General features: G+C 43.0%; 1 protein-coding gene across 1 annotated transcript; it reads left to right on the top strand.

Annotated features, from left to right (window-relative positions):
• Positions 1-1,245: 1,245 nt before the first annotated feature.
• LOC147880898 (uncharacterized) lies at positions 1,246-5,617 on the top strand. Its single transcript, XM_087402176.1, has 9 exons — positions 1,246-1,291; positions 1,560-1,723; positions 2,734-2,835; positions 3,171-3,426; positions 3,648-3,997; positions 4,084-4,290; positions 4,468-4,522; positions 4,599-4,723; positions 4,821-5,617. Exons 1-9 carry the CDS (start codon positions 1,246-1,248, stop codon positions 5,502-5,504), a joined length of 1,989 nt encoding a protein of 662 aa, XP_087258302.1. The 3' UTR covers positions 5,505-5,617.
• The last annotated feature ends 7,091 nt before the right edge of the window (positions 5,618-12,708 follow it).

Genomic DNA, 12,708 nt, shown 5'->3' with positions numbered 1-12,708 from the left:
CGAAGCCCATCATGTACTATTAGAGATTTTAAATCAAGACAATGCTTCGAAATTAAGAGTAAAGCACCTCCAAAAATACTGCGGCTCCTACGTATATGAATTTCTTCTGTTGGTCAATGCTCCGAAATTAAGAGTAAAATCCCTCCATAAATACTTTCTGCTCCTATGTAAATGAATTTCTCCAATGCACGCAATAATGTACAAACGAGGACGTATTTGTATCTCCCATACCTTCGCAACTCAATAGCTCAAGTTTCCTAAGCTGACGGCAGCTGTGCCAAAGCCAGAGATAGAAGACCTTATTCCGACTAAGATAAGACTTTCTAATTACAAGGAACCGTATGCTATGCCCTGTAATTCAAATGTTGATTTGCTCCAGAAAAGTCCAGCGGTAGCTAATTTCTTTTGCAACTAATCGACTTTACATGGCATTTTCGCTCACCTAGCAATGAGTGGGAATGGCCTCTAATAGCCCCTTAGATTGGTTTTGCTCGGCTTGTAGCATTGTTTACGACTTCATATTTGACACTCTTGCTTGCAATGATGCACTCAGCTACCCACAATCACTTACTTCATCGTGCCCTGCACATAGTGTAATCTCAACATCGTGATGCTCAGCCCTAACCCATTTGCTAATCTTGGTGTACTTGATTGAATATGTAGTTCTCTATGAGCTTCTCCTTGGTGCTAGTACCATGCATGGAAGAAGGCTCACTCTCTTGCTGCCCATAATTCTACTACTACAGCATGGCAGGGTAGCTTTGCTGCTACCCAATGCCTCTCTTTGTTGAGGATGTTTCTTGGTTTGTCTCATCTTCCTGCTCGCTAGCTTGCCTTTGCAGCTCCACAGATTTCGGCTCGTAGCCTTTCCCCCCCATATCCTTTCTTAAGGTAATCCTCCTTCAAATCGTACTCCGTGTAGGGAGACTACGGATTAGCTTCATCAATGCCTTTCTCTCCCTGCTGCTCCTTCGATCTGCTGACCTCGTCTTCACCACCAAACTCAGTTGTGCTCATCTGCTCTTCGCAACCCTTGCTATTAATCGACGCAGGCATCTCAGTCTGGTCTTGACCACCCTCGCCAAAGGTATCAGATTTCTCTGAGCTGTTGTACTCCAAGCTGCGTGAAGTGACCTCCTCATTCGGCTTGATCTCACCCATCTCAAGCGGTCCTTGCCCAATTGTCTTGTCATTCCTCTCAAGTGCAGAATTCTCCTTTGAGCCAAGGTCAGTAAGATCGAAGTAATGATAGGATTTCGCCGTAGGAATCAGGATAATAATTCAAGCCTGGGTCTGTTGAGATATTGTCGTTGTCCTTAGGTGTTGAATCATCATGCGACTCTTTGAAGCCCATGTCGTTTTGCGACTAGAGTCACACTCATTCTGTCGGCCCTCACCCACTGGAGTAACGTTCCATCCCTGAATGGCAAGAAACTTCTCGTACCTATGTGGTTGGGGGCTAAGGGCATCTCTTGGGCCCTGACATTTCCCCCCCTTGAACTGGGGATCTTCACCTGAACAACATTTTCTGAACAGTATCATCCTTGTTCTTTGTGTAGCCCTCGACACTAGGAACATGGGAGCCGACATTAGTGGATACCTTCTCATCGTCGTATTCCTGGAGACGTATTCCTGGAGACTGATCAAACTAGAACCTTCCGGAGAAACCTTTCTGATGCATGGGAGGATCATTGTTTATTCCTTTGACCAGTTCTTCGCTGCTGTAAGTTGCATTCTCCGGCTCTCTACTATAGATATTCTAACCCTCCCCTTGGACCTTAGGCTCTTTGATTCTTTCACGCTCATGATCTAAATCAGAAATTTTCATATACTTGAGCTCTTGGCTGACCTCTTCAAGGTTGTGATCCTGGCCTTCTCTATGGCATTGAGCCATGTAGCTAAGGAGAAAGACTTTCAGTGTGGGATTGGAAGATGGAAGCAGCAATAATCTGTAGATTACAGATAGCTGGCCGACTAAGGGAGGTTGAAGTTCAAGAAAGATGAGTTCGCTTGCTAAGGGGGATATCAAGAAGATGAATAGTTGTCGACAGTAAAGAAGAAACTACAAATTATGGTTCGAGTGACATTGGGTAGGGAATGGCTATGAAGAGGTAGAGTTAGAGCGCCATCAAACACAAGTACGCGCCCACTGAAGCCAAACTTCCTGCCATGCACATTATCGCTCCCAACAATGCACATTAGCTCAATCTCTAAACATAGAGAAGAGAACTTGGCTTTGGATTGCCTTTGGTGGCCGACATTCATTGGGTGCAACATTATCGCTCCCAACAATGCACATTAGCTCAATCTCTAAACATAGAGAAGAGAACTTGGCTTTGGATTGCCTTTGGTGGCCGACATTCATTGGGTGCAACATCACGTGCACCAATCACGCATTTCCCATCAAACGAAGCAATGAAAAATACCAAAAATAGGGAATTTCTGCTTTGCACAAAACGAATCGATGCTAAGGCTAGGCCAAAAAGATCCATAAGACATCGATAGAAGATAGATCGGCTGGTGACTACTCTTATCATAGATGGGCTGGTAGGTGACTAATCTTATCGCTTCAAGTTGAAGCAATGGACTTGGTTCATTGAGTGGAGTGGACGGGACGATTCCATGAGGTGAAAATGCTGTCGTTGTTGCGGGTCGTAAAGAACACCTCTTGCCATCATCAGCTAGCATCACGTTTATCATTAATTACAAGCTAACGCTTCCTCGCCTCTGAAGGCTGATCAATTATTTCCTGAAGCACACTGTCCGCCTCTAAACGTAAACCGTAAGATGATGATTTCTCGACGCTGCGAACAGCAGCCGTTCAAGTTTCTTCAAGTTTGTGAAAGCTGAAAAGAGGCAAAGGGCGACGGGTCGCACCTACGGAACTTCACCTTGAATCCATTTCGTTCCATTCGTGGTTTCTTGGTGTGGATTTTCTAGCGTTTGCGTCAATGTGAGGATTCAGAGGCCTCCATCATTCTCTAATCCTTCTTCTCTTAGAATAAATCGTAAGTCTCCAGCCAGATCGGCAGACAAACTTGACTAATTACCTTCTTCACAGGTGTAAGTTCTCGATGCTTTTCATGATATTGCCTTGTTTGGAATTTTAGCCCTCCTAGTTCTACAGGAGAAAGGGACCTCTGCCTCAGGTATCACCGTATCATTCACAGGACTCTGTAAAGTCCACATCGCCGCAGTTGCACCCTTCGGTACAGACTAATTTAAAGGTCACAGGCGATATCAGTGCCGCTGTGTACTCGGTAGTTGAAACGGCCAATGCAGAGGCAATCTTGCAAGTGTCGCAGGAATTATCTGCGTTCATAATGGGGAAGATTAAAGGGAAGTGGATCAATGCCGTGAAGAAGGAATTCTCAACGTCGAAACACTTCAAGAAAAGGAGACATCTTTTCACTATCCCAGTCGTTTGTGAGACACGAAAAGATAGAAGCCACACTGATTGCTCTTGAGAAGGTATGTTAAGAAAATATGGAGAGCGAAACTTGGATCTTGATGTGTGCATTGTCGCGTTGAGTGGAGGGACAAGTTGTGTGTAGGCGTCGTCAATCAGGTAGACTCCATCTTCAGTTGAAAGATGACGAGTTCCAGAGCATACAGCAAAGGGTGTGGTTGCTTTCCATGCATTCCAGGTCTGCTGATGTCTTCTCATGAGAATTCGCCATTCCCGTGTCCCAAGAGAAAGTCCTTCAAGCAGGTCATCGAAACTGGATGGGGCTTCGGAAGATCTATCGTAACGCAGGAAACCGCAGCAGCCATTCAGTCTGCCAAGCCCGCAAACTTAGCGAGCTACGGGCAGACTAAAGACAAGCAAAACAAGCATGCGTTCACTGCAGCGGTGGCGGCAGCAGAGGCAGCGGCGCAGGTAGTGACGCTGACGAGGAGCGACGGGCGCGGAGCAGGAGAAGGAACGGCGGCGAGAGGACGGAGCCGGCGGGAATGGGCGGCGATGAGGATTCAGGCGGTCTTCAGAGGCTATCTGGTGGGTGCTGAACGCGGGCAGCGGAGGAACTTGGAGGCGAAACATGGATGGAAGGCGCTAATTTATGGGCTGCCGTGGTTTTGCAGGCGAGGAGGGCGGTCCGGGCGTTGAAAGGGGTGGCGAGGCTCCATGCGCTTGTGCGCAGCCCTGCGGTGCAGGGGCAGGCCAACGCAACGATGCGGTGCATGCAGGCGTTGGTGAGGGCGCAGGCGCTCGTAAGGCGCCTGCGCGCCCCACTTCCGGCGGCGCCGCTGCTCGCTTCCACGCCCCCAGAGCAGACCGTCCAACGAGCGGTACATACTTTTGGCACAAAATTATTCTCTAGTTAAAAGGCCAAAAAGAGTGCCTTCCTTTTCCACCTTTGAAACTTCTATGGTCATCAACAATAGAAAAAGAGAGAGCGGCTTATAAGGTCCGCAGTTGGCTGCGCGAGTTCAAATCCTGCTATGTGGAGCATTGGTCTTGGGCAGGGTGCCCCTCAATGGACCTTAAAGGAAATGAAAAGAATAGAAAGAGAGCTTCGTTGTCTTTGAGGTTGCCTCAAAGAGTTCTTAACTTTTGCAAAATCACTCCATAGAAAAACCACACATTAACACATGAGGTTGGATTTGGCAGAGGTGGGATGACAACATTCAAATAATCGAGGTGACCTTGGCTCGCGAGCGCAAAAAGCATGAGGCCTCTATCAAGCGTGAGCGGGCTATGGCCTATGCCTTCTCCCATCAGGTGTGTACAAAAGCTTTACGGTGATAGGTTTGCTCACGGTAAGTTTAATGGATTGGTCTGTTTTATATGGGTTGTTCGGATGATCATTGTGATGTAGGCCATTGCTCGCTCACAATGGGGGTGGCACTGGTTGGAGCGTTGGATGGCTACCCATCCTTGGGAGAATCGTCACACCTCCCTTAATAAAGATGTCAGCACATCACTACCTCATCACTCACTACTTGTTGGTTCCTCCTCCCTCATCCCCACCAAACCCCACCGCCATCCCATATCCATTGCCGACATGTTGCCTCACTCTGTGAATCCCATTCATGCATCAACTTGCCCCTCAACCTTACCCCATCATCCCTTAGCCCCTCCGCAAACCACTCTCTCCTCCTCCTCCACCCCCATCTTTGCCTCTTCTTATCGTGTGCCTACCCTCAACTCCCACCATAGTGTTGTCAACTCGTCCCTTTGTGATGACTTAAGTGTCTCCAGTTTCTCTGGAGCTCCCAACTACATGGCCTTCACTGAATCTGCCCGTGCCAAAGTACGCTCATATAGCACTCCAAAGCAATGCACCACTGCCACTAAGTATAGCAACTTCGGGACAATTAACCTCCCCCATGTCTCCTCCAAAAATCGTTATGTGTTCACCCTAACTCCCATCACGGCCCAGCCTCTTATCAAAATCTCAAGCCCATTGTGGCCTAATGGTGGGGGTAATTGGGGTCCTTTTGCACCAACTCATCAAAATCCTAGCTTGAAAGGTCAATCTAGACCTATCAAACCTCTCTAAGAGTTTGCTATCTCCAAGCACTAATTAGAGTTGTTTCATGCTCTCAATAGCATTATGACTACAATCACATGTAGTGGATTGTGTGCCTTATAGTACTTCTCAAAATTTTAGCATTTGATGAGTCCAAGTCTCAAGAAATGACTGTGTTTGAGACAACTGAACAAGGTTTTGTGTGTTGGCTAGTCTGTTGAACAAGGTTCCCTTTGATCCCTTTGTTACCGAACATTGTAATATAGGTGGCATTTCATTGATCACAAATATGCATATTCAATGATCTTGTTCATCCAAAAATCAAACGTAAATAATAATATGCTTACAGATACAATTTCAAGTGATCCATATTTTCCTAGAGTGTGAAAGTAAGTTATAACATAGACGGTGTCCCACTTGTTCTAAATTTTCACCCATTATATGGTGACCACTAATCCATATGTAAACAGTTTTCAAAATGTTGTAATAGAGATAAGTTTCAAGGATAAAGGCAACTTGGCATTTGCTTTGTCACTACTATGAATCTTATAAGTTTCCTTTCAAGTCTCATTGTGTTTACACAAGTTTATTCACTTAAGCAGTTCTTATTGAGTGCTTTGACGAGTCTGGACTTGGATGTCCTTTAATGTGATTTTCCATGTCTTTAAATTTTTAAATGTTTTTTGGCACACCCTAAGCCTTCTATTATATGAAATTCTTTGCTTCTTGGAGGAAACAACAAATGACTTGCAATAACAAAGATTTTTTGAAGAATCAAACATGGAAAATCATAGTAGTCAAGTTTAAATCCTTTGCTCTCTCTCTCTCTCTCTCTCTCTCTCTCTCTCTCTCTCTCTCTCTCTCTCTCTCTCTCTCTCTCTCTCTTTCTCTTTTAAAATTGCTTTTATTCCAAAAATATCGTTTCATTGAGAATAAAAATCATTTCCATTAATTTTCAACTAGGTTCCCAAACTTTAATAGAGTAGATAAATCTTCTAGCCTATTATGATATTATTTCATTGAATAAAAATCATTTCCATTAATTTTCAACTAGGTTCCCAGACTTTAATAGAGTAGATAAATCTTCTAGCCTATTATGATATTATTTCATTGAATAAAAATCATTTCCAGTAGTTCTCAACTAGGTGGAAGTCTGTAATAGAATTGACAAATCTTGTAGTGTCTTTAATAGAATAGGTAAATCTTTCGTACTATGATAGGGGTGAAAAATACATCGACTTTCAAAAAAGATCTTTCCTTCGAATTTGACTAGATCTTCTTGGGCTGTGATGTAGTTTGACTATTTTCTTTTTTTGATAGAAGTGCTCTTCTTCATGGCTGATCTTTCCACAAAATGTGCATTTCGAATTTGGTTTCTTCTTGTTGTGGCATGTGCCCAAGCTTCCCACAATGGTAATACCTTTTTGGTGGTGATGAGTTTTTTTTCCCTCCTTTGATATAGAATACTTGATCTCATTATGTACTAGGGAGAGCTTTTTATTTTCATGCTCAAGTAGTTCTGATTCAATTTTATTAACTTGACTTTCATCAACATTTTTTTGTATGGATACAAGAGTATCATATGGCTTCTTGTCTACATTGTTGAGGAGCATAGTTGTTGCTTCATCTTCTTTAATATTTTTCTTCATTCCTACCAATTGCTGCTTTAATGCCTTGAATTTGTTGATATGAGCCATCATTGTATCTTATTCTTTTCATCCAACTAATAAAATTACATTAAGAGATTCACTTTTAGTCTCACTTCCAAATAAATTGTTGAGTCCCTCCCATGCTAGTTTTGCCTCTTTGATCACTACAATGTGATGTATGACCTCATCTCTTAAACCTTGGGCTATGATGCCAATTGACTTTTGATTATTCGATGTGCTTGGTGTGCTCTCACTATCTTTACTCAACTCAATTAGCTCTCATAATCCCTTTCTCATTAAGGTGTACATGGTTTTCATTTGCCATATATAGAACCATTCTCTATTAATTTTTGCAACAGTTACTTTTATATACTCCATGAGGTGTCTTGCAAAGTACTACTCAGTTGTTACGAGAATTGGAATTATCCCATTAATTTAATCCTTCACTATTTAGTTTAGTGAGATCCAGCATTTTTGTCACGCAGCTGATGCATGTGTGCTCGCTATTCCGTAGTGATGCATGTGTGCTCCTACATGGCTGGATATGCGACTGCGGGCTGTATGAGTGTGTAGCATTGTGTGGACCACTTACGCGATGACAGTATGTGTAGCATGTGTGCACCATTGCGCTGTTATATATAGCAACACGAAATCAATAAGTCACAAATGAATGGTGCACACATGTGACACATACCATCTCATGGTGCACCTGATGCTACACATGAATAAAATCATACGGATGGTGCACACATGCTACACATACCATCATCGTGTAAGTGGTGCACACAATGCTACACACTCATACAGCCCACAGCCATATATCCAGCCATGTAGGAGCACACATCCATCACTACGAAATAGCGAGCTCACATGCATCAGTTGCACGACAAAAATGCTCGATCTCACTAAACTAAATACTAAAGGATTAAATTAATGGGATGATTCCAATTCTTGTAACATCCATTATAGCAACATTAAATCAATAAATCAGAGATGAATGGTGCACACATGCGACATACCATCTCATGGTGCACCTGATGCTACACATGAATAAAATCGTACAGATGGTGCACACATGCTACAAACCGTCATTGTGTAAGTGGTGCACACAATGCTACACACTCATACATCACGCAACCATATATCTAGCCATTTAGGAGCACACATGCATCATTATAGAACAGCGAGCACACATTCATCAGCTACGTGACAAAAATGCTAGATCTCACTAAACTAAATACTGAAGGATTAAATTAATGGGATAATTCCAATTCTCGTAACATCCCTCTTGCTTGAAATCGCAATTGCCCTCAATTGCAGGACAAAGAAGTAGTCAATAAATCAGGGTACTCACGAAAATATCGCTCGGGCATCCACTTAGCATCCTCAGTAGTGTGGTTCTTAAATGTAAGAAGATAAGTAGGATATGAGTTTCCACGTCTTGTTTGAGTGATTTTTTGATCAATGATCTGGTCTGGCTCTAAGAGTTGGGTCTCTCCTTGAAGCAACGGTGCATCATCTAAAATAGGTCGAACTATGAGCTCCAAAACTTTAAAGGGACCATAGGACTTAGGGGCAAACTTAACTACATGGTGTGTCTCAATACTCTTAAGTCTATGCTTCTCAATATGTAACATGACTAGGTCACCTTCAGCAAATACAACTTTCTTTCTACCCTTGTTTGCACGTGCACTATACATAGCTTAAGCATGCTCAATATTCTTTTTGACAGTAGCTAAAATGCTAGAGAAATCTTCAGTAAATCGGCCAGCAGCCTCTTCTTGGTGCTTAAGGCGGGTCAATGGAGTAGGAATGGTCTTTCCATAGACAACTTGGAATGGAGATTTGCCTGCACAACAACACAAAGCAACTATAGACGCGCTTGGTAGACGCGCAAGATAGCAGGCGCGTTTATAGGCGTTGCTTTAGTAGAGGAATTATGGGCGCGTCTAAAAGCACGTCTAAAAGCTTGTCTATTTGCACGTAAATTGACACGTGTACTTGCGCATCTAAACTGAGAAAATGCGGGCCCGTCTAACATCGCATTTATCAGCGTGTCTATATGCGTGTGTATTAGCACGTTTATTTGCATGTTTACACTGAGAATCAGACGCGCATTTAGACGCGTAGATAGATGCAAACCAGAGAATACAGAAAGTGAGATTTTGGTGTACATCATTGCTTTCCAAACATTGCCCATGATTACCAAAGCACATAATTTTTTGCAAGCCCACATATACAAGAATTAAGTGAGATGAGGAGAATGAGACAATATGTAAAATAGTTTTGCCAATATCAATTATGGGGCTACGGTTCAATCTCATCCTCAATGAGATCAACCCTTGCCAAACTATCTACTTCAAAATCCAAACAAGTGTTTAGATCTACAAATACATTCAACCCACTACTACTTGTGCCACTCATGTGCTCATCGGAATCAGCATCTCGAATAGTAGGCTCGTCCTCACAGGTAATGGCCTCAATATCTGTATCTCCTATCTCATGACCATCCTCCTCTCTCGTATCACGGTCATCATCACGTCCATGGCCCTAATCATCCTCCATACGCTCCATATTAGTAAATGTACTATACATCACTTTGGAACGTGGCATAATAGGTATGACATGCCACCATCTATTATTATCCACCATTGGTTGATAGACAACCTAATTCAAACACAAATACAATCATGTTATTTTTCTTGCATCAAATATTTAAAAGCGAGTATTTTTATATGTGTGGATAGTACCTGTTCACATTGTTGCGGTAGTACTACTGTATCCTTCCTACTTTGCCAAAACTTTGTGGAGTCAATAGTTACAAAGCCACTTGCATGGCGTTTGATTGTTGCATTAGGGCCTCTTTCCACCACGTCCTTAAACCACTTTACATCCAAAACATACACAAAGAAGCGTCGAAATTCAAGCATAATAATATCTTGGATTATGCCACAATAATCATCCATGGCTCCATTGGCTCTCTCAAAGCTAGCAATGACGCCGCAATCTTGTGTGTTTCTCTTATCATCAATCCGTTGTGTTTGAAAATGCTTGCCCTCACACCATATAGCATTGAACATAGTGCACTACACCAAGAAAAAATCAATTAAATAAGCAATCTAAATTATTAAAAGCTCCTAACTTATGCATAACATTCTATATACCGACCTTGCTCATGCATCCCCTAGCATACCTCATTCTTCCATTGTGATATGCATCCCCTCGTCTTTCTCTGCTTTCTCCATTTCATCAAGTAGCCAATCCACATGAATATCCTTTGGAAGTGCTCTTAGATACTGAGGGTATGGCACACGAGATACTTGGTGTGTACGAAAGAGGGCCCTTTCTTCTTGTCTTCTTGCCTTTGCATCCTCGTATCTTGTCACCCATCTTTTCATCACATCACTATTAAGCACGCAAAAGAGGTTGATACTATTATGCAACTCCGTGTCTATTACTTTGTTGCGTCCTTTCCCTTGAGGCACAATAGAGGTCATCCTTAGGTCTTCATCATCTCTCCATAGTCATGGGAGAGAGCTATCCACATCAACAAGAAACTCAGAAATATATACAAGTGACTCTTGTACCAGCCAACCCTCAGCCATGCTACCTTCGGGTCTTGCATTTTGTCTCACGAAGCCCTTCAAGGTCTTCATGAAGTGCTCCAGGAAGAACAACCATCGTGCATGTATAGTACCGCATATAGCAATCTCATCCACCAAATGCACTATGAGATGTAGTTGGCTTGTGAGAATAGAACGTGGAAATGTCTCCTCCACTAAACAAACCGCCTCCACTGACATAACTCGAGCATTCTCAAGCGTGGTGGGATCTATTTCCTTTGAGCTCACATACCTAGAAATGAAAAAGTACAGCATATTAGCAATATGCATTCAAACTTGCACGGAGCATTGATACGCATCATATTTTGTATCATGTAAAGTACCTCACAAGCTCACCCATCTTGTAAATACAATCTTTCATGTCCTTTGATGCACTACGTGAAACGCTAGTAGGTAGTATGAACTGAACCCATGAGGAGGTGGTTGATTAGTTGCTTATAACTATTCACTCACAAATTTGAAAGGAAAAAGATATTATGCACATAAAATACTTACTTGGAGCATCTTGTGCCAATCATGAGATTTCAAGCCATATAATTGCTCTACACCTCTTTTCTTGCTCTTTGTAAAGGCTCCCTTCAAACACCTCATGCATCCAGTGGGAGTACGAATTGTAATAATAGCGCGCTTCACCATCGCCATCTCTAGCTTTGATAACATCCACGGTGCACGAGGTAAAAAAACATGCCCATTTGGTCTCTCTTGTGGCCAAGCTTCACGCATCCTCCCTGTGGTACGTAAATCCTCCCTTATGCCTGCGGAATCTCGTGTGCCATTTAAATGCTCCCAAATGGTAGATGCCACATTCTTGAAGATATGCATGGGATCAAGCAGGTGATTGATCTTGAGGTGGGACCAATATGGTAAACGATAAAAGATGGAGTATCTAAACAAAATAAAGTGTTAGCGGGCAATCTTTATTTCCAGCCAATATAGCACACAATAGTTACAAACCCTTACTGGCTCATGCCAAGTGGTGGAGTCGTGGAACCGTCCCAAATTCTCATCCAATCTCCTACGGTGAGTGATTGTGGGAGGACTTCATTCCAAGGGGCAACATATCTAGGATGATCAGGTGGGAGAAATCGATGGTGATTCTCATAGATGACCTTATTCAATGCGTCTGCCTGTGAGGCAACTAGCGAAGGACCACAAACAGGACATTCATGGTAACTCGATGTAGTGAGACCTGAACAATAGATGCAATTAAGAGTGGAAGGTGGGTTTAGGGTGCCACATCCTTTGCCTATTCATAATTAGAAATGCAATACTTACTTGAACACTCGCCATAGCCTGGGAAGTCATGCATCGTCCACATCAAGACTGCTTTGCAGTTGAAGTCTCGTGATGAGGGAGGCCTGCTCACATCATGCACCTCGATACCTCTCCAAAGTATCTCTAGCTCGTCAATCAAAGGCTCCAAGTAAACATCAGGGTTTTTGACTTTATGTTTCCCTAGAATTAGAAGGGACATCATAACATGTCCTTTCTTAATAGCCATAGAGGGCGGAAGATTGTAATTCACCAATACCACTGGCCATACACTGTAAGATGTGCTTTTGAGACCAAATGGGCCCACACCGTCCATACCCAATCCAAGTCTCAAGCTCCTAGGTTCTTCCTTGAAGCTTGGCCATGTGTCTTCAATATGCTTCCACGCACGAGGCCGTGGGAGTTCTCCACTTGCCATCGGTTGAACGATGGGAGGAATGCCATGACATGAGCTCTGCAAAATAGATTTGCACTTGAACATATGTTGGATGCGAGGGATTATGGGAAAATGTCGCAATACCTTACGAGGCACGTCCAAGGTTTTGAGATCTGCTCTATATCTTGCCTCTCCACAAGTAGGACACTCTCTTGCATCCTTATGTAGTCCACGAAACAAAACGCAATCATTGACACATGCATGGATGCTCTTGTAATCTAATCCTCCAAGAGAGGTCACATGTTGCCTTGCCA

This window comes from Dipteris shenzhenensis, chromosome 31 (assembly GCF_047967505.1).
Source record: "Dipteris shenzhenensis isolate YYH24624 ecotype China chromosome 31, Dip_SZ_1.0, whole genome shotgun sequence".
Lineage (NCBI taxonomy): Eukaryota > Viridiplantae > Streptophyta > Polypodiopsida > Gleicheniales > Dipteridaceae > Dipteris > Dipteris shenzhenensis.
Note: the sequence above shows the minus strand (reverse complement) of the source record. Positions and strands in the feature narration are given on the sequence as shown.